The following is a 27,993-nucleotide window of genomic DNA, read 5'->3' on the forward strand; positions in this document are numbered from 1 at the left end:
AAACATGTTGGATGTGCAAGGGCCTCAAGGCTATCGCACAGTTTTTAGCCACACAAACTGTTGTTGAGTCTATAAGTGCAATGAGGGTCTTTGCTTGAATTTAAGGAAGTATTCAGTGTCACTAACACTATCATATTTGGATCAGAATATGTCAGTGGTATTAGATAAAACTGCCCATGTTAATTTTCCTGAGTGCTGATTACTGAAATTTAAAACTGTCATGTAGGTCATTTTGTTTGACACGAGTTACATTACAAAGAAAGGAAAAAAGAAAGAAAAATGCAAGAGCTTCTCTTAAAGTGCACCTAGAGCTTTGCTTTTATAATTAGCAATATCATTGGTTCCCTTTGACCAAACGAGGCTTTGAGGTACTCATAAATTGCAAACCACCGTGTAAGATGGTCTCAAACACTTTCTCCTTCATTGCATTTTACTCACAAATAAATAGGTGTAGAAGATAAGATAGTCATGAACTCAACAAATGTGCCTTATCTAAACAAAATCTGATTTCTGTTTACCATAGATGGTATCAAAGCCTTAACACTAAGCCTTAACTTAGTGTTGGTTTTTGATAGGAACTCTGCTTATTAGAAAGGTCTGGGGAGAAATTGCAGTAAATAATAATGGATATAATTTCCAGGGCAATGTGCTTCTATAAACTATGACCCTCTTCAAGCAGGACAAATGTGTTCTCTTAAGCCCTACTCTTGTCGGTGGAAAGAGAGAATGAGAAGAGAGGGCTGAAGACACAAAGAGAGAGAAGTTAAATCAAGTCAGTCAAGGAATGGGCACTAGCACAGTGATTTCAGGGCCAGACTCTTATACAGCACCTAAATGCAGCATGGAAGTTGGTGGCTTAGTACATAGTAGGCTTAATACTCAGCTGTGAGGCCTGGAGCCTGCTGATGCTCCATGTGTCATATTGTCTTTGCACTTTAGTTGAGAAGACTGTGGGCTCCCTTAATTTGCCTAGCTTGTAAAAGCCACAAAATTCCTTGTGTAGGCTGCCCACAAGAAAAGAATCTCCCATGCACCAGAGTGGCTCACTCTAGGACATTTTCATTGGCTTCATAGCAAAAAGATGTGGCACAAGGCACTGGCAATGTTGCTGAAAATCAGACCTGCATGATATAAAGGCTGTGTGAAGGGTTCTGCTTTCCCACTGGGTTTTACGTTGGTTTCAATCCATTGACTTTTATGTGGTTCCTGATTCATACTTGTGTGTGCAAGAACAGAATCAGGCCACTTGTCAAAAAAGCTGTATTTCATGCTCCTGTTCTCTCTCCCCCACCCAACTACTTTGAGAGAGGTGCACACAGTCCTACACACAGTCACACTTGCCTGCAATGAGGCACACATGCACAAAAGGATTTCCTCTGTGCGCATTGCCATCCAACATCCAGGGAAGAACTTTACCAAGTTCTTTCTTACAAGATATGTCTAACTCTGCAGACATCATTTAATTACACTTCAAATCTTATGAAATTTACTTAATTTTTTTAAATACAATGGTCTCAAACAAAAATGGGGTTACAATATAAAAATCACAGCAAAAAAGGGTGTAAATACACTTGTGTATATATCGACTATAAAAGGCAGTGTCAGGGGAAAGGGTTGAAAGAGAATCTGGAAAGCAGTTCTTAATGTTATTTACATTTTTCTTTTAACAGTTCCCAACTTAAAGCCATTCCACTTGTTCACTCTTTTTTGGGTAGCAGTAAACCATTACTGGGCAGTATTTCAGAGTGATTACACTCAATTAGTTTTCTAAGGGCACAATTTGTTCTCAGACACAGAGGGTCTCCTACTATGCAGGGGGGTTTTTCACACCCGTGTTTATCCCAATAAATAAAATTATCAATATATTTATTTCCAAACAGAGGCTGATTCTGTGCAAGAAGTACGAAACCCAAAGCCCCTTCTAGAAGCTGTTGCTCCTGCTTTTAGACTACTCCCTCTGATACACTGTATCTTGACATACAACCTGTGTTATTTATTGTAGAATATAAATAGGGAAATCGGAGAGCCCAAGAAACACCTTCGCTGTGATTGATATTGTTGTATTATATAATACACACAACCAGCAACAGCTGCATGTCCATATGAAAAAGTGACAAGCTCACACACATCAGAAATACAAAAGCAGAGAAATCTTTTCATAAGCCAGAAATCACTTAACTTTTACCATGTTGAAGGCCAGATTTGACACATACTTGTGCCTGCTTATCCCAGTAACAAATCAAGCTTTACTCATACTGGGTGTTAGTAAAGAAATGACCCAAAATGAACTACTATGCTTACTGCCTGAGCTGTTTTGAATGAAAGAAATAAAAAAGGCTGGCAAAAGGGGGTTGTTGCAAAAGCTAAACATGAAGTAATCCTGTAGGGACAAAGATTTTTTTGTTGTTATCTTTTATTCAACTATCTGTATTGTTGGGGGCAAGATGTTAGGCACAGACGTAATTTTATAGCCTGTGAAATGGCCCAGGTTCTGAGAGGTATAGCAAGTGTAAAGGGAAAGGACAGGTGAATGAGATCCTGTCAAAATCTGGGGGTTTAAAAAAGAAAAAGAGCATAGACTCTTAATTAATCATATTAGTATAACTTATTTCTGTCCTCCCTTTTAGTTTTATATCAGAACTTTCCTATAAGGCTGGTTGAACTATATTGTTTCACTCTCACTGAGTTGTCAAAAACAGGCTCAGTGAGGAAATCTCTGATTAGACTCAAAAGTTTTGAGAAATCTCTGATATACAGGGCCATTCTCTACCCAGGCATAGCTCTTCAGTCAGTGTAATTATTATACTAGTACAGTGATCACAGCTGGGGATATTGTCTGTACTACTATCTCTTTTGTGATATCTTGTCTGCAGTATGACAGATATTAGCATTTTTTCCCCACCAGTGTAGGTGTGTGTAGGTTTCTACAGTGCCTTCAGTTCACTGAAACAATGTGACTATGTATCTATCACTATCCATGGAGCCTGCCTTTTACAATGTGAATATCAGGTGAACATATGCTGGGTACTGAACTAGGAAGGATGAAGTGTGAAGTGCATGTCTTGAGTTTAATCTCCAGAAGTTTCAGTGGAGTTGCTCCTAATTTACACCTGCGTAAGTGAAGGCAGAACAAGGGACAGTGTGTTTATAGAACAGACGTATATATGCCTGGATCAATTTATCCTTGGTGGAGAGAGAGACTCAGTTCCAATTTGAATTTGTGTGCATGCATGTTTTTATGTGTGTAGAGAGGGAGGAAACAGGCATAAGTGTATTGCAAGCCTTTTAAAATACGTTTTTTTTGTTTACATGATGTTGTTTAGTGAGGAAATATTCCAGCTCTGATGAGATTCTCAGCCCAATTGCATACATCTCACAGTTGCCCAATCTTAAAACCAGGGGAGAGGAATGCATTATTTGGAAGAGGAACTATGGGGGTGGGGGGGGAGGCAGGACAGTATCTTTGCTCTTTATATATGGATTTTCATGTTAACACAACTGAAATTCTGATTTGGGGAAAGCTTGCCAAGGGATTCTATGAGTTGGATTTTGCAGTTCTTGATTCTGATAAATACTCTGCCCCCTCAGAGTGCCTACACACCTACTAACTCAAAAATCAGAGGAGTCCACTTGCGTTAAGGTGGCCTCCTCCCATGCTTAGTTAGGCACATACTGAGGCATGGTTCTGGAAGAGGGTTAGGGGATATGGCCCTTATTGAATAGTTTTAGCGAAAAGGGAGAGGGCCACTCATTTTGGAACGGCTTAATTCATTGTACTCCTGTAAAAAAAGCGTTGGGGCAAAATTTCCCTAGTGCAACCCATAACTTTTACAAGAAGACTCACTGCAGACAGAATAGGCATTTTTCATACGCAAAACAGGTATAGGCAGAGATTCTTCCAGCCAGTTGTAAAAATACTGCCCTCAAAATGAAAGTTTCATAAAAAACTAGTCTCCAAACCTTTTTCTAGTTAGTTCTCTCTCCTGCTATCCTGTACTTTAAAAAAAATAATTAAAACATACTTAAAAAAAATTCCCATAAATTGTCTTTGTTTGTTATGCAGAGAGGTTTCTAATCTTTATGTTGTTAAGGAAAAGTGTGGTTTTTGTTGGATAGGGAGGGGCAACATTAATTTTTAAAAGGCAACAAAACCCCTTGCTATGCACAAATGCAGCTCCCACTCCAGGGGGGTATATTACAAGGGCATTTCTCACATCCTTGCAACACCTGGTCTTGTGCCTCAGAATATAAACAAGGCAATATAATACACACCTTAGCAGGTATGCTGTCTTATTTTACAATGCTGCTACAGTAGCAATACCCTATGAACTCAGATTTCACCCACAACCTATTCTAGAGTATCACTGGTGCCACCCTATAAGCCTGGCTGGGCCCCTACTGAACTCTTCACAGTGAGCCAAATAATAGTGGGAAATCAAAAAAATCCATATTTGCTGTAGCAAGAACCCTATTCTTATTATCTAGCACAGTAACACTGAAAGAGTTAAGCCAATTCTAGCTCTCATCTAGGTTTCTGTGCACTGTGCACAAGGTTAGCTGTTTTGCCAAGGGATGTTTGCAAGAAGCAACAGTTAAAAGGAAAGGGCTTCAGCTACCTGACTATAAAAGCGCCTACTTACATTACTAAGGGTTTTTTGGTGATCCAAAGAATTGAAATAAAAACGTCAATACTCATTTTATAAAACTGAATTTTGATGCATGCTACTGAGAGGTGTGAAGTTGCTGGGGGGGCAGGTCTCATTTGCTGTTACTGTCCAATAGATTTGTGCCTTGCACTTGTGTTGCTCACACGTCTCCAGGAATATGTCTGTCAAGGCTGTGTCTGTCCAGGGGGAGTTTTAACTCATGTGGAAACGGTGCTCCCCACGGGTTATGTGGGAAGAGAACTCATACCTGTCCTGGCTGTGGTAGCCACACATGTTGCATTCGAAGGGATCGCGGAAGCCGTGACAGCCCATATGGATGGTGTACATGACATGATCCAAGAAAAGGACTCTACAGTGTTCACACTTGTAAACTTTCACTTGTTCCCCGCTGCTGCTGATCACTTTGAACCCATCCTGGGAATTGTCAGTACCTGCCCTCAGGACATCATATTGCCTCTGCTCCTCCTTGATAGATAAGCCGTTTCTGACATGAGGACCTATGTGATTCGTCAGGTAAATTAAACCACTACGTTCATCATTATTGCTCTCGGTGTCTGTTGAGTCTTGGCAGCTGTTGCTGGGGGAGGCATCCCTTTCAGAAGAGATAGATTTTGCTTTGGAAAGCAACAACAAGTTTTCTACCGCGCTGTCTTGAGCTGTATGGTTGGAACGAGCCTGATTGTCCCCAAGGGGCTTGTGGAGTTGATACATAGAGCTGATGACGGGCACAACTTCAGAGCTGCCTGGTGGTGTCTGCACAAGTGGGCGCAAAGACTCTGCTCCTAGGTAGCTAATGGCATTGTTAATGGCCTGGTCTATGACATGAGTCTGCATCATCTCATTCTCCTTCTCGTAATTGGTGGTGGCATCATAGGGAAGGTCAGACAGACACTTCTCACCTGTGTTTGAAAACAGGTAGGGATTAGATGTTGGGAAGGCAGTGCGGCTAAACAACTGAACTTTCTGCATCAATGAAATCAAAAAAAGCTGCAGGGTACAAACCAGTGTCTGAAACTGAAATGGCATTCACAGTTCCTGCAGTAGTATGCTATGCTACAGTGGATGAGAAAATGGGGCTTTTCCTGTGGAAAACTCAGAGCATTGGGCAAAAAACTGAAACCTGAAATATTGTGGCTGAAAACCAGACTATTTTTGTTCTGAACAAGTGTGTGCTCCCACCTGGGAGCTGCAGTTTGGGTGCCTTGCACTTCCCTTCTCTATAGACTGTGTTCCCTGGTTGAATTTCATCTTCCTTGCTGCACATTGGGCTCTGAGCCTGGTGAATAAAGGCAATGCAGCACTGCAGTTGCATGGTGGGGATATGTATTATGAGACATAGTCCCTCAAGGGACTCTGGCCCATAGAAGAGAGTGAGATCATGAAGCATAACAAATAGCGTTTAAAGCTAGCTGAACTGTTGTATCTGCCAATCAAACCTAGATGCAAGCTTGCATGTATGCAATAGGGTCCACTAGGAAAAGTACAGCTGTTCATATATAAATTGTTAGAAGATTAACTTATGGCTATGAACAGACATAAGCACCAAGTTGCTGTGTGCCAAGACTTCTGCAAGTGCCTAGTTTACGAGTCAAACTTCCCATCTAAAAGAAGGAATTCAGGCTCCTTTAACGCATGTTTTGGTTGGACCCGCCAAAATTGCTATGACTACTATTACTGGTCACTTCTGAAAAACTGGGTCAAAAAAGAGTACGTTTAAAAATAAAACATAAGGCCTGGAAATTAGAGGAACTGTTTAAACATGTGGCTGGTGATTTAAAATACATCAATGCATTATGCTGTGCTATTGCTCATGCTGTTGAAGTGTGTTCGGGTTACAGGTAGCCTTGAATTACAAATAGGCTCCTCATAGTATTTCTAATACATCTGTGTTATGACCAGCCCCATAAAGGATCTCTGGGGATCATAAAGCGGAGAGAACTTTCTTCAGCTTTCCAGACAGTATTGCTTAGGGTGCCATACACTGGTTTTTGGATGGGTTCGGGCAGAGCTTGGGGGATCAATGGAGGTTGCAGGTATCCCCAAAGATTCCATGACATGAGGGCTAACTGAGGAGAGAGTGTCTGGTGCAAACTCTGCAAGAGGAACTTGGCAGAAACTTCCCTCCTGGGCTGTTGCAAATGCAGCAGGGCTTTACTCAAATGAGAAGGGTTTCCAAACTCAGTGAAGAGGTTGGCATAGAGCCTGGAAACCCTTTGCATTAAATCCTGCAAGAGTAGTACTGCAGCACAGTAAGTCATGGTGCTCACCCAACTCTACCTGGACCCCTGCCTTCCCTGAAAACCTAACTCCCCCCTCCACTACTCTAGCACTGGGGTGTGACCCTATGCAGACCCTACGCATTGACTCCTGCATTCAAAGGAGCCTCATAGGGTGATGAAGCTCTCCAGTTGCTGCTCAGGTCTCTCACTATGTGAGGTCACACAGAGGCACTCCCAAAATGTGAAAAGGCAAATACTGTGAAAGATGGAATAGGAGACATCCTCTCCCTGGGGGAGCTGGTGTTTTGGATGGGTGAAGAGCCATCTCATAACCTGGGACTTTATTGTAATTTATATAATTTTTCTGGGTTTTTTTCAATTCAAGGTCCAATGATAAAGAGTACAGGAGAAAGTTTGAAAGCTGACAGTTTTCTGTTGATCTAAAAAATTTGGTTGTCACTACTCTAGTAGCACTCCAAAGTCAGGACAGTATTTGGCACAGAAGAGGAAGTAGCACTGCTTTCAGCTACATTACTGCCTGGCTGAATTTCCATTAGAGGAGCACAGCACAGACACCTGCAAAAAATGGATATATCATGTGCTTCTGCTTCCTTCTGCATCCTCCTCCCTTTTCTCTGACCACACTAGCTCAGTCTCATCTCTGGTAGAGTTTTTATTAGATGCACTGTTTTAATCCCCAGCTTTGAAATGTAGAGTGCCAGTAATTCAAAACAGACTCTGTCCAAGTGTCTGACTTACTACAAGTTTCACTGCATTTTTAATAAGAATTTATATACTTGATGCAGAAAATCACAAGACTAAGGCATTTGGGTTTGCATATCCACTAGCCATGGTCTATATGCACGGTACATCACTAAAAGGCTGACAGCAGAACCTGGGCTTGCTTAATACACGAAAAATTAGGGGGAACATGATTTTAGAAGCTGCTTATTGGTCAATATTTCCATTAGGCAGTGTAACTAGACTACAGCTGACAGAAGTAATCTATCCTCTTAAGGAAAATTTGTTGCAGTACAAGGGTGTCTGAAACATACACAAACGTAAGGTAGGCAGGTATCGTTTTTTACATCTGGGCCATGCAGATACTGCTTGTGCTTGTTAAAAAGAATAGCTCATTTTGTGGTTATCAAAGCATAAGTCAGTCAAACAGCTAACAGTCTGAAACATTTTGGAAGCTCTGAAGGGTTTCAGGGTTCCTGTAACAAAATGCTAACAAACAGCTAGTAGTTTAATTCTGACAGGTTTTGCTGGCCATATTGGACATGGTTCTGTCTGACTTGTTACTGGCCAACCTGTCTGGCCTTCAGTTTGGGAGGCCCATTTCTGCTCTTAGACCTGGGATCTGTTCCGTTTGCAAAGAACGATGTCACATGCTAGCATTGCCACTGCTCAACTGCTGTCAAAGAGTTGTACAGCTAAATAGCTCCGCCTGGTAAATGAGTTCAGTCTGGAAAGTAACAAATCTACTCTTGAGAAGAGTGTGCTGCCTCTGCAGTATAGGTGTTCTCCTTTGAATTCAGCACCGGGCTGAAACTTACTCCAAAGGGCCTATAAGGAAAGTATAACACTGTGTTCTTTGCAATAGTCATTGGTGCTTCTTGTTTCCTATCTAGCCCTGAGGTTTATACTTGGTGGGCTTGGTTTAATGAAAACCTGTACTTCCTATGGTATTACTAACCAGGATTCTTCTGGTCTCACATCTCCCCTCTTTCAAAGTCTCTCAATGAATCTACACTGACTAAAGTCAAGATACATAAGGAAAATTGGGCCTTGTGTGTTTTTAAGTAGTCAAATTATAGCACAATTATGTTCATTTTTAGGTGCCAGAAGGGAGAGAAGGGGACTTATTTCAACAATGGTGAAACAGCCCTTTATTCTCCTGTTACAGAAAAGGGATCCAGGCAAGTGGGCCACACTTGGATTCAGGACCACTTGTAAGAAGAAGGGTGATGACTGTGGAAAACAGGGAGGAAGGCAATTTGGAAGTGTTCAGTGCTGCTCTTTGTTGGTGGTGTCCAATCTTTAGAAGATCAACAAAACCTCCATGAAGATTTGCTGTCACTAGCATGCCTTCTTACACCATACCCTGAATAACTACAGAAAACTGCTGCCTCCTGAGTCTCCAATTCGAGCAGCTTTGACTATTGTTTGTCAGCATGAAAATGGTAAGGAGGACAAAAAAATGAATCCACCCCCCACCCTCACAAGAAGAAAATGTCTTAGTGTCCTTTAAAAATGTCCTGGTGCCTTTACAGGACCAATATTTTTTTCTTGTGTAAAAAGTCTAAAATCAAATTCAGTCGAGAGCCTTCTGTAGAATTGCCTCCATGCACTACTCTCATCCCATGGCCCCTCCAGCTGCCCTCTTGACCCTTTTCCTTCCCAAACTCTAAGTTCCTTTGCTCTCTCCCTTACTGAACCATCCTCCATGCTCTGTATCTTAGCCTCCCTGTTCTGGCTCATGCACCAGCCCTCAGACAATCCATGCAAAGTACTTTATAAGAGCTAGATAATGCACATCTCTCCTTGTAGCCCTTCTTCATCAACCCCTGTTCTCTTCCAGAATTTTTTTTACTCCTGCTGCTTGGTCACACCTTTGATCAACAGCAGTTGAGCTCAGACATCTCAGTGCTATTGAAACTTCCCAATGGTCTTTCCCTGAACAAATGACAAAAGACTCTTGTGTATCCTTTTACTCTTGCTTTTTTCTGCAATAATAAATAAGACCAATCATACTCTCTTCCTAGGCCCTATGGTTTAGAGGCTCTATGGTCTCCTCACTTCTCTGCTACTTCAGATTACTTCTGCAGTCCCCTCTCTTCCTCTCTGTCAACATCTCCCAGGGTTCTTAGCTGACCCTCTCCTTCTTCTCCAGGAGAACCCTTCTCTAGCATAGTTAGCACAGGACACAGATGAAGACTATGGTGTACCTGTGTGCACCTGCCCACTTTGTGTCCTGCCACAACATGGAATCTCTCTCCCTAACCCAGTCTGTTATACCTGTTCCCTCTTCTTAAAAGTTAACTCTCTCCTTCAGGAGCTGCTATAAAACTAGATGGAGTCTGAATATTCTAGCACCTATCTAGATAACCAAAGTTCAAGTTTTCCTTTGGCTTCCAGGTTTTTGAGGTTTTAAATCCAATTCTAAAGAGCAATTCCATTTTTACCTGTGTTATTTAATTTCCTTTAGCCACATCTATGTGACAAACTTACTGTGTTGGGCTGTGGTACTTCAAGTACATCTCACTGTCTGTGTGGGTTCCTTCCTAAACTGGAAGTGGGGTATCTGTGTTTGCTAGGTGCTGCAGGCATGCTCAACAGTGCTGAAGTGAAGCTAATTAGCTCTCTCACTGCTGTATGTATATGGCTATTACTGAAAAGTAATGCAGCATGTTGAATGTTCCTACTTAGTGGCACAGCAAGTCTGTTGTCTTGACATAACATTTGATTTTGCTACACCATTGCTACACTGAAGACAGAATACCAAAGGGAAAAATAAAATGGATACAACTTCCAGTCTCAGTCACTGAAGCAAGAAAATGTCTTTTAATAAAGGAAGGAAGCATATTCTGGCAACTGGGGAGTAAGAGTTGCTTTCAGTCTGAATGTATAACCGTCTTGGTAGTACTTTTACTATCCTCGTCAGACACCTGAGCGCCTATCTCCAGGCTCATCCAAGAATGGATCAGGCAAGCACCCAGCCCTTCTGCAGCAATGAAAGATTATTAACACTGCACATTCATCTGCACACACATAACCTCACATCTAGCAAAAAGCAGGGCTCTGCATCCAATTTAAAGTTAATAAAGCTCCTAAACAGAGGCCTCCTATTCCTAGAATAGTAATAATAAAGACCTGGGCTAAGAACAGTAAGAAAAGGCATAAAGGCTCAAAACAAATGTACTAAAACCCTACTGGACATTTTACACTGACAGGTTACACATGCCGAAATGGCTAGCTGGGGAATTGTCCATTTTGAGTGTATCCTTACACTTGACCCTACCGACTTATATCCCATTAATGTAATCATAGCAAATCATAAAGCAAGATGGAAAACCCTATCAGGCTTTTTTTTAGGAGACAGCAAACGTTTAACTCTTACCAACAAATTTCTGAGGCATAGAGCTCTTACGTTTGGCGACGTTACTTGCTAGTCTATCCAGCACGAGGGATCGCTCTGGCCCTATCTTGCACAAGTCTTCAGGCATTTCGTTCTGGTGAGTTTCCTCTTTTATGACTGAAATCAAATAACATCAGATTAAGTACGCTTGCTCTGTTTTATATGGAACATCAGTTGGTATGATTTTAGTCACACTTCCAGTAGCATCTGACTATAGAAAAGTAGGAGTTCACAATGACAGAGATGGGCTGATTTTCACTCCTTATATCACAGCCCCTCATGCTGACTAATTTATATCACTACACTCATTCCCTTTGTAGAGATAAGCTTGTGAAGTATAACTGACACTGCTGAAGTCTGATTCTCCGTTTCTCTGCCCCTTGTTTCATGTAGTGCACCATTGCAAAGTGAATATATAATGCAATGGTGCTGGTTTGTTTTACAATGGTGCAAGGGATGGACTGTGGTACAGTGCAAGGAAGAACAAACCCTAAGATCTTTAATACCATATTAGACGGCAAGCACTCCACCCCTTGGCCTGTCCTCAGCTCTTTTTAGTAATGGAAACACACACTTCTATTACCATTGCTTCCACAGAAACAAGGGCATGGCTGTCACTTGGGTAAAGTAGAACATATTTATAATTTACACCAAAAACAACTGCTCTGGCAGTTCTCTATTACCCTATTTCCTTGATGCAGTTTTAGTCATTAAAATCCAATTTTAGCTAAGCTAGTGGCTAAACATATTTATGGTGGAGCACTGACCTCCTGCACTCAGCCTGTTTACTGACTTCCTGCTGCTGCTAAATATGTAGGGGGCTGAGAAAGGAAGCTCAGCAAAGAGAATCTTAGTTCTGAGGCATTAGGAAAAGTGTTATGGTTATTTACAGTGCGGAAGTTGAAGGAGGTATGAAAATGAAGGGGTATGACAATGGTTCTCTGAGAGTATCCTGGGCATTAGCATGTATTGTATTGCATGATAATTTCCTGGGTCTTTGTGGGGTTTTGTCTGTTGCATAAAATTGTGACTGGTATCAGATGACCAAGTGAAAAGAACAGGTGATGAGGCTTTGATTTAGCTACTTGGCTTCCAAACCTTGGTCTGCATTTTATACTCTATGTAGGCTGATGAACATGTTTTTCCTAATGGATGTGTTCACTTATATATAAAAATGTCCATGGCACTTCTGGCTGCTGTAACTAGGCATCTCACTGCAGTAGAAGTAACTATACTGGGCATCTGCAATGGGGATGCACTACAGCCAGATTTTTTGTGACAAATGTCTACAAAGAGCAGCTGAGGTAGCTGATAAAGGTCCCATGGTCCTAGAACCCAGTACTGGGAGCATTCCAGCAGATCTTAACCAGTGCTCCAGGAGAATCATGACAACTGGACCCTAGACCATCAAAGATTTTAAAGGTTGGGAACAGCAGCAGAAGTGACCAGACAGGCAGTGTAGGTGTTGGTGCTGTGTCACACCCGTTATGCAGGCAAGTCCCCAAGTCTTTTACTAGCTAATGCATACACGTGTTTTTCATAAGTAGTTTATGGAAAAACAGTGCAATTCCACAATGCTAAATCTGCATCTCTTTGGGATAATGGCCCAAAGCAACAAGCAATCATAGTCTCCATGGGATTAAATGTCAAATAAAGGTAGGTCACTATTTCAACATCATTAATTTGTCAAGAAAAGTTATCAACCCAAAATGAAAAGTGTAGATTATAGAATATGTTCCATTTTGCAACTGTACCCCCAAGAATTTTGGTTACAAACCTATAGTCTCTAAGGAAAAACATGGATGAAAATATTTTGTCTGGGGATTTTTTGGGGGGGGGTTTGTGGAACTTTTCCTAACTTGCTTCAATATTAGTATGTATCTAAATAGTGTTGACTTGGCCAGGTTTTGTTTTTGCCGCACGTTGCCGTATTTTCCCCAACTACTTTTCATAACATAATAAACTACAACAGTGAAGTTCAATCTATAAATTCTTGTTATTTTATATACTGCTGGGAAAGGTTGCATGAAGCTCCCACTGATGTCTATGGGAACAGTACCAGGCACTGGGGAGGGAATTGTGGCCGTAATGAAGACTATGTGAGTTTTGCCACTGACTTCAGTGGACTCAGAGATTCATCCATCTCCTACAGCTTCTTCTTTGTTTAAAAAGACAAAATAAAATGATGGAAAACATATAAGCTCTTGTTCATCTTCTCCTATCTCTTCTCTGGGAAGAATGTTTCTCAATGAAATCTGTCAGGTTCCTTAAGAAAGTAGCTGAAACCTAACTGTTCAGGTTTTTTCAATTAGGTTGGGCAAAATGCTAAAAACACATACATGCCACAGAACATAATTCTGCTCTAACAGAAAGATGGACTGGATGACCTAATAGGGCTTTCCACCGCTAACTTTTCTATGAATATAAAAAAATCAGTGGATTTTATTACCATTGTAATAGCTCCATAATACACACACAAAAGCTATATGAACAGTAGTTCTTGCATATAAGTCTTAGTTACTTTTCTAAGTATAATAAACATTTTAAGACATTTTAAAATACCACAAGGACCTTGACTCATTCTGATCTGCTTCATTGCACATTCTCCTCTTTAAGGAAATAAGGAAAATAACTTAAATATTGCAAAATGGCATTTATAGTCAGAGAAACACTGATTGTGATGAGGCAGGAAGCATGGTTGATACTTTAAAATACCAGGATTGCTTTCACTAGAGTTTTATTTTTAAAAGGATGAAAAAAATATTTTATGAAATGAGAAATAATATAATTTTATTTAAAAAACGCAGCAAGATACAGTGGTTAAAAAATGCTACTCCCTCCGTTTTACCCCAGGTTTCTAAAATCAAAGGCCTGTTAGAGGTAATGGGAATCTGTATGATATTTCTCATTGTACATGCAAGAGAGAAATGCTTCTTATAAGCCACTCATAAATATGCCAAATTTCAACTGATTCAAATATTGAGTACTAAGTTGTACAACCCTAAACTGGTGTGAACACCTAAGTCTTTTTTGTCACAGTTTACTATCAACATAGTGCAATTCCCAGAACTTGATAGTTATTTCATATGAAAGTCTCTGGTTACTGACCTCAGTTTCATCTGCATATTTTTCTTTACTAACATTTTATTTTCAGCCAGGAGCTGAAAAGCTCATACAGATTTTCCTATTTTGCATGCAGACATTTCAAACCTTTATGCCAGGCACTGAAAATTTTAATCCCAGACAGAATATTTGTTTCTAAATCCTATCATCACTTTATGGAATAAATATTGAGTGAGTATATTAGCTGCAGCTTTTCTATTTATACATTCTCCAGCCCCTCAACAAAATTAGAAGGGGCGCCGCTCTAACATGCTGTCTGTCAGAAAAATCTCAGTGTTATCATTATGTGCATATACTTAACATTATCTGATAACATGTAAAAACATATTCAAGTTCTGTCTGGATATCCAATATTAAATGAGGCATCATTGCAAATAGGAAGGAGAGAACCTTCCGTTTTTGTCATCTGACAAACTGAATAATTTATACTGACGAGATCAAAAGAGGTGTACAAGAAATGTGCTTTACCAGGCAGACTCTAACCTTAAATTCTGACATATGCTTGAGCCCATGTTTTGCACCTAGATCACTGAATATAAATTTATCCTGTATAATTTTCCCTTGTGATCAGCTCCCTACATCTTGTTGGTATTTTTATATTAAACTATTCGCAGATCCTAATCAATCTCTGGCACATTATTCCCAAGGAGAATGAATTAGGGCTATAAAACTGGGGGTGGGATGTCAGAGTGAAATGGTCCTCATGCAAAAACCCACCCCAAAACTGGGTCTCTGACAGGCATGAGGCATACCTGCCTCACTTGATTTAGGTTGATAGTTGCTTGCTGATGGTCCCTTTTCCACAGAGGCTGTCTTGGGTATACTGACTCCTACGATGTAGGGCAGATATAAGGATCTTTTATTCCTTGTTTATCTTATTGGGTTGAGAAATGAAAAAGCTCAGAAAACCAACTTATTACCAACCCTTGCCTCAAGCATTATCATGGTGAGTGTAAGAGTTCTGAAATCGCAAAGCAGTTTACTTAGATTTTAAAGGAAATAGGCCAGGTTCTACTCCACCCTGCTCAAGTCCCTGCAAATCCGTAAATGCAGCTACGTTTGTAACACACCATCTTCTTACCCTTAAGACTGAGTCACATGCAAAAAAGATCAGCGAGAAGGAGGAAGACTCACATACCTTTTGTATTAATAGATTTTTAGAGACTCAATCAGGTAAAATAGAACTGCACTTTGGTGTCTAAGTCCACTTACTTGCCTAAAAAGTGGAACAGAATCTGTCTGTGTGTCTCTACATACAACCCCAAAATAGCTTTTTACACATGACTGTAAAGAAGCAAAGAATGCCAACTAGTCAATGAATACAGTAATCACTCCAAGTGCAATAGATATTTTATCTCCAAACATCTGATCAGTGGCTCCACAAATCTTCATCTTAAGGTGCTATAGTTCCAGGACAGCTCTGTGGAGAATTACATTTGCAGCTAATCACTGATCAATCATGACTGGTTCCAAGATTAGCCTTTCTGCTTTGTACACTTACCAGGATACAGGCTGCCTGAGAGACTCATGGTTTGCAAGTAGTTGTGGCAACGTTCTTTATGCTCTTCTAAAGAGCTGCGTTGTTTATAGCTCCGGCCACAATATCCACACTTGTGAGGTTTTCCCACTGCAGAGAACAAAATGTAGAAAGTAAGCAAAATTAAATTATTAATAGTATAAGAATGACAATAACAGGAAATCAGCCAGGGTTATGACCACCTGTGACCAACAGAAAAAGTAGGGCATTTAGGGAATCTAAAAGAAACAATGAAAATCCAGTTACAAGCTTTTTACAGTTAACAGGTCAAATCATCAACTGGTTAAAGTGATTTTGATGCATCTACCCTGATTTACACTGGAAGATGAAGGTGGCCTTAAATCTCCAGAAGCAGAAGCTCATTTACCAAACCATGTTTTGTGTTGTTGATGATCCCAGTTGATTTTCTGTTCTGCTTTGAAATTGCTTCAAATATCTAATGTTAAATGCGGTATCCAACAGATTCTTTTACAGCAGTGACTGCTAGCAAGCACTGGCTCAACCAGAGAATCACAGAGGCACCATATAGATTAAAGCACAGTAGCAAATTTGGTAACATTTATCTAAATATTTTGCTTCTTCCTTTTTAACTGCTTATTAGATATAAAAATAATTGCAAAACTCCAGGACAAATAATGTTAAAATCCTGAGTTTTCAAGGTTGAAACCCTTCTTGAAATGCTGGGATCCTTATTTCTGGAATTTCAGACCCTTGCGCCTTATCCTCTAGAATCCTTAGCAGTCAGGAGTTACCAGTTTGGTAGTTTTCAGTAATTAAGTCTGTCTGTTCAAAGAGCAAGTGCAAAAAGAAGTTGAGGTATGCAAGCCTGCCCCCTCTCCATGCTTGGATAATGTGCCTCAGCTACAATGTGGGGGACCAAGAAGGGAACCCTATCACTACAGCCCAGAGCCTCAGACATACTTAGGCAGCTTATCACTGGGTACCAAAGCATCACTACAGTTCTGGGCCTAAATCCTTGAATTATTTACCTCTGCAGAGACTGCCAATGAGGAAAGCCAACAAGGGATATTCTTTGAAGTGTGGATACCCTGCCACTAGACAGAGGTGAACTGGTTCTGCTGCAATGGGAACTGACTCAATCCTTTACCTAAACATGAGCTAACTCTAAACTGAAGTTCAGCACAGTTTGGATAATACTAAATCCTTTTAGATTTACTTTCCTTTGTATTTCCTGCTTATGGAAGCATTGAAGTATCATGAGAATGGGTGATGTAAAAGTTTGACCAGATAGAAAAAGCACTCGAAACCCCACAGTAAAGACTGTTAGTGTTTAATTTCTGGTCCCACATTTGCAGCCTTACAGTTAAAAAGAGTATATTGACAGTTTTCATCAGAAGCTACACATGGTTTGTCAGAACCTTCTCCATCTCATACCTTGTATAACAACAGCATTTCTATTGCCCCTACCACTGTAGAAAGTTATTAGCCCCGAGTTAACTTTCAAGGGTATATTCCTAAAACTATGTCCTGCAGTGAAGGCTCTCTCTTAAATAATGACAGAGCGTATTCCAGCTTAATTCCTAAACTCAGACGAGACTGTGGCCCTAGGTAGCACAGTTGCTGTTTGCTTTTAGGTTTGGGAGCAGGGGTCTGGATTTGCTTCTCAAAATGAGCAAGATCCTTTGGTCTTTTTTAGGCACTGGGAAGACTGTTTTCCACTGGAAAGTCAGAGTATTTTAGAAAATAAATCTTTATATTACTCCTGATAGATGGAGCTGCACTTGTCTACAAGAGTTCTTATATTTAAAAAGAAGCGGCCTCCTTGTCCCACAAAAGTGCCTCTTGCAGCCTACATTCTATGTTGTGCGCTATATGTAAGTTCAGCCTATATACAGAGAACCAGAACCAAGCCTAAGTGTTACTAAGTCACGGGCCTTATACTGGCTCTGTAATTCCACTCATATCCTGAAATCCATAATTAATGCAAGCAACCTGAACTCATGCAAATCATCCCATGAAAGGGGACCCTAACATGGGACCTTCCAACCAACTTGATGCTAAGAGGAGGGAAAAAAACGCTTTTTGGGGGGTCACCAGAGTAAGCAGTTTAGTAACTCTCACACAGCTAAAACATGGCAGCCAATCATTTCTTGTTAAAGTCACAGGTTCAACATAAGAGGACCTGCATCCTGAATGAAGAAGACTGGATGGCAGTGAGCACATTCACAATTCAGGACTCAGCCCAGAACAAAAGATACTTTGCCTGCGAACTGCTGAAGTGCTCCAGTGTGGTAACTTACCCGAGTGAGTCCTCAGGTGACCGGTGAGGGCATCCCTGCGACGGCAAGCATAGTTACACAAGTGGCATTTGAAGGGCTTTTCACCTGAGTGAAGTTTTATGTGACGGAGGAGGTTGCCTTTCTGAGTAAAGGAGGCTCCACACTGACTGCACTGGAAAGGGCGTTCCCCTGAGTGGAGGAGAAGGAGAAATTTGTGAGAACAAAAAATCTTACATAGTAACAAGAGAAAGATTTCAGTGAGAAAGTTGTTTTCCCACTAGTGCTCTGACTTCCACCGGCTGCAGGTTTGATATAACATGAGGCTTTCAGACTAAACCTGCCAGTTTCTTAACGCTTCACTGGCTGGGTCAATTTGATCTGAAAATCTAATTTTTTTCCCCTAAATCAGAATGGCACATCACAATGCAAATTCAAACTCATTTAAATAAAGTGACTGCAACATTTTGTGTTGAAGAGCCACTCTTCCTGATCAGCAGTTTTGGAATAAACCAATATCCAATTTTGCATGTTGTGGCATTTGGTGGGGTTTTTAATGTGGCTTTTTTCAAAGGGTCTTTAAAATATGCCACTGAAGCAGCAAAATAAAAAGGAAACTCATTAAAAATGCATTTCAGGATCACAAGTTCATTTCAGCGTTACATTCTTATATTTAAATGAAAGGCACTTCATTATAACAGTTATAATAACTTCTTTTCATTTACATTTTCCCTGTATTTTCCCTTTCAATTTCTTCTCCATTACCTGTCTGTCCCTAACCAGCCAAATCAGGAAAGAGACAGAAAGAGAGAGAGAGAAAGAAAGAGAGAGAAAGAGAGAGAGAAATAAAATAAGTTAAGACAGTGCAAAGGAAACCCTGTACCTTCCATACAAAAGTCCTGACCCTTCTCTAGGCAGGATATGAACGTAGGAGTTGTATTAATGGGCACTGCTTTTCTCCACCTCAGAGAGGGGGAAAAAAACCCTTTAAGGAACCCAGCCATTATTTGTCTAAATTGCTACATATTATCAAGTGAGTAAGTCAGATTGCCAAGATAAAGTTTTAAATAAGGCTTTGTTTTGTATTTTCTTCCCTCCTTATTGCCCTTTGAAGTTGATATGCTCTTTTGGTTTAAGGTACTTGATTTTTGCATTTCGGGTAAATGCTGCATTTTGAGTTGTACTAAATGGGTGCACCAATTTACATAGGAAAAAAAATCCTGTACATCATGCCCCACTTTCCAGCATTCTATTTGCCATAGGAAATAGTCCCTAACTCTTAAGTCAAACCAGTCTTTGAAACTCATTTACTGATTTCTGTTTCTCTTAAACATCTAAGTTAAAATTAGGATATGTTATCCAAGATTTTAGCATTAGTTTTATTTTTTGTAAAAAAAAAAAAAAAAGAAGAAGAAAAGAAAAATATTATCCAGTGCAAAAGAACTGCACTTGTTTACAAATATTACACAAGCTATACAATTTGCTTTCCAACCACATGGATGTCTTTTAGGACATACTTAGGAATAACTAGCTTGGGTATGTATCTATGTGTCAATATCAAAATTAAGCTATAACCATTCTCACTATTGAGTAATGTGGTTAGAAAGCTGAGAACCAAGCAGATAAAGCAGTAGCATGATCACATGTGATGGACAACTGTAATCAGAGCCACCACTAACATGATAAAGAGGTGCTAATGTTAGGATATTGTGTAGAAAGATAACTTGACTGACCAAACATCCTCAAATAGGTCAAGAACCTATTTTAACTTCAAGGAAATGAGCTCCTGTATTCACTTAAAACTTTGAGAGCTAAAATCCTCATCCACTTTAAAGTGGTAGATAGCTTCATATGAGAATGAGAAGAGAACCCAACTGGGTTTTACAGTATGACCTCTTGAGAAGAAGCCGTTTACTGAAGAAGTTGCAAACAACTGAGCTGTTCTTTGGGAGTATGTTTTTGGTTTAGCTATATTTTCCCAATTTTGGTGACAGTTAATATATGAGATATTTTTGGAGGTGGAATGAACCAATGACTGAGAAGGCAGTTCTCACTGATGGTCACAAATACAGAGGAAATGGTTATTTTTTACCAAGCAGCATTTTAATTAGGTTTACTCAGAGGATCAAATCAGGATAAAAGTATGCAGGGGTATATATGCAGAGTAAGAATGAAATGTATCTCCAGCCTACAGTTCTCATAATTACAGGGTGAAACTTTAGGTTGGGCGGAAAAGGCAGACAGATGGACTATTTGAAATGAGACTGTTGCGTGTTGTATAATGCTACAAAGCTCAACATGGGATGAAATATTGGGGAACCAATACCTGACTCACTATATGATGACTGCTGAAAATACACCAGCGGTGAACGCCTATCTTATTCAAAGCCTTAGGTTGTTCATTCTATCATTGCTGGACATGTGCTTTATATGGCACCTAACAGACCAAACTGCTTTCCTAAGGAAACCGGTCACATCTGGAATGTATCCGGATATATCGTGGGCCAAGGCTAATCATCTCCCTACCAAGAAGAAACAACACGGTAGTTCCCCCAGTTCCCAAAGTAAAATCAGTCTTTTTTTACTTCAGTAATCTGGTCTAACGGTTGCTATCTGATTTCCTGCCTTTCCGAGCAGTACTCTTTCTGGGTAGCTTTCACCCCATGCAGAGATCCAGAAAGAGAGGACTCTGTAGCACAGGCCTTGTATAGGCTTTCACAGTCTTCCTGTGTGAGAAAGGTTCAGCATCTTATTTGCAACCTTTTCGTCCCCCTTCAGTAAAGTATTTCTTACTGCACACACATATGCACCTCTCACACTCTCATACATGCTTAGTTTTATCCTCTCTCCACTGGAATAAACCAGCTATCATGTACATAAGTGCTAATTCACCTTCCCCAAACAGGCCCAGTCAGGTGCAATTCTGACCTGCAACAACGGCCCTCTCTAAAGGTCTATCTCCAAATTGTGTGGCATGGAAATGATCCTGAGGGGGTGGAACACATTTGGCTTTCAGAAGCATTGCAGGTGCTTGACTTTTTTCAAGAACAGGACATGTGTTGTTTTCATGAGTTGGAAAAAATGAGGATTCTTTTGACAGAAAGGGCCTCTACCTTTTGGGACCTTAGCAAAGATTTTAAATCTAGGTTCTGACAGGAGACTATCCAGTGCATTAATGCACTGTGTTACCCTGCAGGGAAAGTCACAGTAAACTCTGGAACTACACTGTAGCAGTGGGCAACAGATTTGATGATGGCTCCAAGTGTCTGATGCCTAACTAGAGAGATATGGAAGTCCAGATTCTCAAAAGCATTTAGGTGCCTAACTCCTCCTGATTACAGCAGGCAACAGGTACCAATCTATCTCTGAGGACCAGGTGACCACACAGCAGAATCAAAGGGGCTAGGGCTGGGTCCCAGTGGAGCACAGATAGCACAGATAAAAAACACAGCTAAGCCAGGTAAGCGTGAATCTATACAGAAGATGTCTGATGTATCAAAATCAGCAACTATGACTTTTCCCTTTCAAATGTTCCTTCTCCTAACGTTTAACCTCAGAGTTAGACTGAATACCAGCAATCAACTAAGAGACTGGGGAGAAGATATTTATAAATGGAGTTCTCTTCTTCAATAAGGAGAGGCAGGCAAAAATACTAGTGAACGGCTGGTGTTTTAGAGCTGCTTAGAACAGATGGGGCTGGGTAGAAAATATCAGGTGCTCCTCTGCATATCTGCACTTGGCAGGTGTATTCATTAAACGTAATTATACCTTTTATCAGGCCAGGCAGCCATTATATTTTGGCATTTTAGTGTGCCAGAGTTTTATTCATTTATCAAATATTTATTTAAGAGAACTTCAGTGCATACACAGGTTTTACATGAATTAGCAGGCAAGTAATTCATTTGCAAGGCTTAATCCTTCATCAGGCACGCATTGAAATGGGCTTCAGCAGAGTCAGTTAAATGTCTCTAACAGTGTATCCCATTTCTACTTTAATTCTCACAGCACAAGTCAAAGGGAAAAGGGTGACTGCTGTATCCCTAAGACAGCCCTTCAATTTAGACTCACAGGCTTCTGAACCTGAGCATTGACACCTGTCCCTGGGCAAGCAGGATTCCTACTGACTTCAACAGAAGACTTACAAAAGGAGTCCAAGATCAGGCTCTACAGAAAACCACAGTGTTACCTCCCAAAGGAGGATTAAAAGAATTCATTCTCAGAACATTCTTTCATTAAAAAGAAAAATGGTGGCTTCACCTGAGTGAAAACTTGTATAGTATTTTCCACATTGCCTCCTATGTCATATACTTTGTTCTCTGCTTCGGCTCCTCCTCCTACTCCCCAGCAGGGGTGTGCTGAGGAGTGACACTCAGCTGGGAGCTTGCAGGGGGCTGGCACATAATGGTCTGTTTCCCTTTCAAGCTCTGGATTCACTAACACCTCTGCGAAGGTGAGCACAAAGTGGCTGACCTAGTTTGGTCACGTTATATGTGCACTTTTCAACCATGTAAATGTCATGTCAAGGCATAACATGGCAGTCTGTGGTAGAGTAAAGGCAGTCTTGTTTTCAAGGGTCCTAGTACTAGGGAGTAATTACAGGTAGTCTGTTAGAAAGAAATAACATGCAGGTATGTACCACAAGTCTCCAGGCACTGTCTGGTATAATTGGGGTCAAGGAGAGTCATGTTCACACCCTCATCTTAGCCAAACCAGGCCCTCACTTGGGTTACTCATCCTGGCCATAAGCAGTACCCCCCATTTCCACTCCCGCTCAACTAGGAGCCAAAATATCTTTGTTAGTGACATAAGAACACTTGGGAGAAAAAGGGGCCCCCATCACTCTTCCCTGTATATCACATCCATACACAGTTTGACCCCTCCACCCTATTAAGTGATTAGACACTTGCCTGCCATTCTGCTGCAATCACCCCAGAACATTACAGTGGGACTGTACAAGACCTGTGTAAATCTCATTCATGCTCTATTTGGAAGGGTTAAGTGGGATTTCCATGTGACTAGGCCTCCTTCAGCACAGAGGGAATTTCACACAACTGAGAACCTGTTTTTCCATGGACTTTTAGCTTTCTGGTTTTGAACTGTATCTCCACCACCCACACACACCCACACACATGCACGTACACTTTCATTGGATCAGCTCTTAACCAAATAAATTAACTTTATAATTCAATTAGCTTTATCTTACAAACAGAAGTTTTAAGATGACCAAAGAAATAACTGAAAGGAAAAAAAATCCCAAGCAAAACCCAATTCTACTTTCAGACCACACTTTAAGAAAAATAACTGCTTGTTAAATAACAGACTGTCCTTCTGTTTCCAAATACCACAATCAGTAGCAACTGTTTCAATTAATACTGCATCGCTGTCTTTATATCATAATACACTGGGCCAAATTGCCTGTTAAAAGACCTCAATATGCAGGTCATTTTCCTGATGGATATTTTATTAACTCTTAAAGAATCACACTTAAACACTTAATTAAACAGAAAAAAAAACCATGCTTCCCTATATCTATGAAGTACAGTGCAACCTCATGCTTCCAAGAATATTCGTTGCTTTTCCAATGAAAGATAGGTAACATCTGCTGTGCCCTGACGGCAGAGTACGTTGTGTTTAATTTCACTGAACAGTGTTTGCAATACGCTATTTCACTGAAGTATTTGAAAAGGCAAGCACTGCACTACTTTTAACCATCAACAAGATCACTTTGGATTGCTGCTAATCAGGATTAAGCTGCAGGATGGTGACCCCACCTTTATCTTGGTCAAGTGCCTTTGAAATGATAGAAGCTCAATTTGGAAAGGCTCTCCTGTGCCATTTCCAGCCACCTCCCCAATTAATGGCTTCACTATTTCCTGCATTAAACCCATAAGCATTTCATTTAGCCTGCCCCTGAATGTCTCTCGGGAAGTTACTTCAATAGAGTCCTTGGCAAACTGTTCCATTAGTTACCTAGTATCTCTAGTCATACTTATTAAACTCAGGCTTTAATATTTTGGTTACATCATTCTTACCATAAGTAATTCCTTTGCCTCCTTGTATTTATACACAATTTTAACATCCCTGTTTTGTTAAGAAGCAGCAATTATCATTCTCATGGTGACAGGAATCTCTAGAGCTGAATTCTTTGCTCATGTAAGTTCTGATGCTGCACCTGACTGAGCCCCACTGAGTTCAAGGTGCAACCACATGCAGTCAAATGAAGGATCATAACCAGCTAATTGCTTAGTGTCAGAATCTTTACTTCTTAACACTCTTTGAGGCTGTTGAGAATTACATAACCCTGGCAGAAGAACTTCAATGATGTTATAATGAAAAATTACCATTTGTAGAACATACCATCCTCAACATACCTCTTTGCAGTCCCTATGAAACTTCTCCACAGTTGCATTTATGGATGACAATTCTGCCTAGCTTTTATTTTAGAAAGTATTTCCTATAGAATCAACTCTGTTTTCTTTCTGACTTCATGATCTGAATGTCTTTTTAATATTCTTATTTTTAATACATTTTATTTGTGTCTACGACATGAAACTGTTGCATTGTTGAAAATATCAGAAATGTGATAAATTTAGAGCTGGTAAAACAAATGGTGGATATTTTTTGCAAACATATTTAGAAGATTGTTGTCTATTTTTTGTCAAAATTAAAAAAAAATTCCAGCAACTTAAGCTAGTTTAAGCATCACCCTTGGAGTCCATGTCTATAATTAGGACTATCTACCACTGTTAATGGCAGGAAGGAGCAAGTAGTACTTTTATATATGTCTCATATTGGTTATAAGATGAATTCTTATTTAATCCATGGACTCCTTTTCAGTTTTTAGCTTTATAAGGTGGAGCTGATCAATTTTAAAAGGAATCTTGCTTTTCACTCCAGTTCAAACTGGATGATTCAACAGCACAGTTTCACACGTCTAAGGATGTTGCATTGCTGTATAGATGGGAACATGCACATGACACTCAAAGAAAATAAATCATTTCCTATACATGTGGCCATTTCTTGGCTGCTAAAGTAAAAACTGTGCCAGGCCTTACCAGTGTGACTTCGTTTGTGAACCATGAGCACATTGGGACCGATGCAAATTATCCCACAGATATCACATTTTAGCTTTCCGTTAGGAAGTCGAATGCCTCCAACTCCTGACATAGCTTTGCTGCCTGGGCCATTGTGTGAGCCATTCATTTTCTCTCCAGAGGCATCAAGCATTCGTAAATCCTCCGCACATTCTTCCCCATTCAATTCACAGGCACGCCCATTCTCTTCATCACTCTGAGTCTCTATTTTAATATTACTGGCTGAAAAAAACAATACAGGAGGCCCCTCAGTTTTGTTACAAAACAAACACAGTGGCAAAAACAATCAAATCAAAGGAGATAACTTCTAAACAAAATGTATAATATACCTAAACAACAGAAGCTGCAGGTATGGCAATGTTTACATGGGCAACACAGTAAGAGTGATGGCATATGGAACTGTGGGCTGTGGGTACACGAGTAAGACAAGACTTGATGGGGCGTTAGGCACCTGAATGCATTTAAAACATCCGTTCAAGACCCCTTTCAGATTTATGTCATTGTAACATCTGGATTGTCAAAGCAGATATTACCTAGAATGACATTATACTGAATCCATATCTTTTGGATTTGTTAGGCATTGAAGAATGGAAACCAGTACCCATGAAAGGGAATGGATACAATATTTCCACTCTGCCATGATAGCCTTACCAAGACTTCCCTTGTTGTGAGGAAGGAAGATGATAATTTTTGTCACTATGGAAGGAGATGGCAAAGAAGTGTTAAGCAAGAGAACTAGGACTCCGGTAAAGAAGCAAGCTAAGGCCATCAGGACTGGTGACTGAAATACATGAGTAGGAATCAAGCTCCGGGGACAGCATGACTGGTAACAGAAGACTGTTTCTAGAACCAGGGGTAAATGGTGAAAAGGTGACATGTCAGGATGAAGGAGTGGGATTTCTATAGTATTCAATATAGTTTCTACAGGGGCCAGAAATGAGTGGTCCCATGCTTACGACATAGTAATTTCATCACCCTGCAACCTAAGTATGTGAGAATCACTTGCATTATAATCCCTTAACAGAATTACATCCAAAACAGCTTTCATTTTTTTCCCTTTTTTTTAATTAATATGAAACCATATATTTATGCCAGAAAAACAGGTGAAAAAAAGAAGTTTTGAATTATTATTTTTCTACAAATGACTAAGCTACAGGTATAAATACTGCCTGTGAAAGCTGCTGAAGGTGGTATCTTATGTGAACACATAAAACATGTGAAACAGTCCTTGGAAGAATTTTATTCCATTACAATTCCATATATCAATCCTGTTCCCTTTACAAGGAAATAAGGAAAAAAACAACTTTTTGAACATATAATTAGTAGGCATGTGCACGTTTATGCACCTTGCTTTAAACTGTGTGATCATAGGTCGGCCCCCCACTTGTGCCCTGGGAATGCAATTTAAGCCAGGGTTGGGGGAGGGGCAAGCAAAATCAGGGTGGGGCTAGAAGGTGAGTCTGTGGGTGCGGACAGGAGGGGAGACGGGCGGAGTTGTCTGTCTGAGGATGTGGGGGCCAGATAGTTAAAAATATTGTGGTCAGGGTTGGTAGGAAAAGTGCAGCCCAGAGGCTGGGGCAAGTGCTTGGCTTTCCAAGCCCTGGGGATGCACTCCAAACGTGTACATACACTTGGTTAGATTGGATATGGGTTAGCCCTGTCTACATACTGCGCCTCCTTAGGTGAGCTGTGTTAGAATGGGCAGGCTGTTTTTTGCCCAATCTAAACTCCCCAAATGTATGATTAGTTTGTCATTTAGACCTAAACTGAGTTAGGTCAATCTATGTGTAATGTCTGCACATACCCACAAGGCACATCTACATGTTCATTAATGCGCCATAGTTACTGCACATTAAATTTAGTATCTGTATAAGTAAATACTAAATTAATGTGCAGTAGCACCAGCACATGCCTTTTTACTGATGCTACTGTGCAGTAGCCTAATAATACTGCCCAGTAGTATATTAGCACTGTTTGTGCTCTGACACACTACTGCAAAGTATTATTAGGCTACTGCTCAGTTAGTGTCTTGTGTAGACATGCCCAGTGTCTCCTAATCCAGGGTCAAGATCTTTACTTTATAGAAGAATGATTTCATGTAAAAAGTCATAATTTCATTTTTTTCTTTTAAATAATTTCAGGAGACAGAAATGATAATGAAATACAGAAAGAGGGCAGTATTTGCCCCAAACGTAGGTCATGATGTGCATCTACACAAGAAATCAGTTTGCAACATGCTGAATACTGTTGTCCTCAGCAACCTCACTGAAGGAAACTGGTTTCAATGGGATTGAACAATTTCCTTAACAATATCTGGATCAAATAATATACTGCCCTGGATACAGGCTCTGAGGATGATGACGTTTAGATTATAGGGCTGGTTTGTTGAAAGTCTTTTGTAAATCCATATTCTCATTCTAGCATTTTTGTATACATTTTTTAACTATTGTATTTTTTCTAGGTATATAAACTAATCTCAAAATAGGTGAGTGATGACTATCAGTGTTTGTTTTTAAACTTCTACTCTAGAGAGCAACTCAGAGGTCTAGGAAAAATTAACAGTCACCTGTCAGTGATTTATGAAACAAATATTTGCATAAACTTATGTGACTGGCTAATCAGAAGTGATTACTAGTTTCTTCTGAATTCAGTGGCAGTCAGGAAGGACTGCACATTTGCAATGTGCACTCGGTCAATTCTGCTACAGACATCAATACTGTTCACCTCATAAACAATAATAATGTACTGTCTGTTCCATGATTGTTTTCAACCAGGCACCAGGCTTTTTCTTCCTTGTAAAAAAGTAACTGCTTTTGTTTAAACAAATGACACCTATTCAAGAGTTACAAAACATTGTCTATAAGGAAATTTGCCAACAGAAACTTTTAAAACATTCATGGCTACCAAACAAACAGAAAAAAGTATGTGAAAAACAGACTGTATTAAACAGCTAAGTCCTTATGTAATACAGACAG

General features: G+C 40.1%; 1 protein-coding gene across 5 annotated transcripts in view; it reads right to left on the reverse strand.

Moving 5' to 3' along the window:
- Positions 1-2,044: 2,044 nt before the first annotated feature.
- IKZF1 (IKAROS family zinc finger 1) overlaps positions 2,045-27,993 on the reverse strand; it is a 79,711-nt gene continuing 53,762 nt past the window's right edge. For 2 of the 5 annotated variants that reach the window (XM_090049673.1, XM_090049675.1), the window contains exons 4-8: positions 24,980-25,240; positions 17,949-18,116; positions 15,652-15,777; positions 11,010-11,144; positions 2,045-5,566 (exon numbers count right to left, since the gene is read on the reverse strand). In XM_090049673.1, coding sequence (XP_089905799.1) covers positions 4,860-5,566; positions 11,010-11,144; positions 15,652-15,777; positions 17,949-18,116; positions 24,980-25,240 — 1,397 coding nt within the window. In that variant the 3' untranslated portion in view covers positions 2,045-4,859. The remainder of the gene's footprint in view (positions 5,567-11,009; positions 11,145-15,651; positions 15,778-17,948; positions 18,117-24,979; positions 25,241-27,993) is intronic. The other 3 variants (XM_090049674.1, XM_090049677.1, XM_090049676.1) reach the window with 3 other exon arrangements.

The sequence above is a fragment of the Crocodylus siamensis genome, chromosome 5, assembly GCF_052110815.1.
Source record: "Crocodylus siamensis isolate JL-2025a chromosome 5, ASM5211081v1, whole genome shotgun sequence".
Lineage (NCBI taxonomy): Eukaryota > Metazoa > Chordata > Crocodylia > Crocodylidae > Crocodylus > Crocodylus siamensis.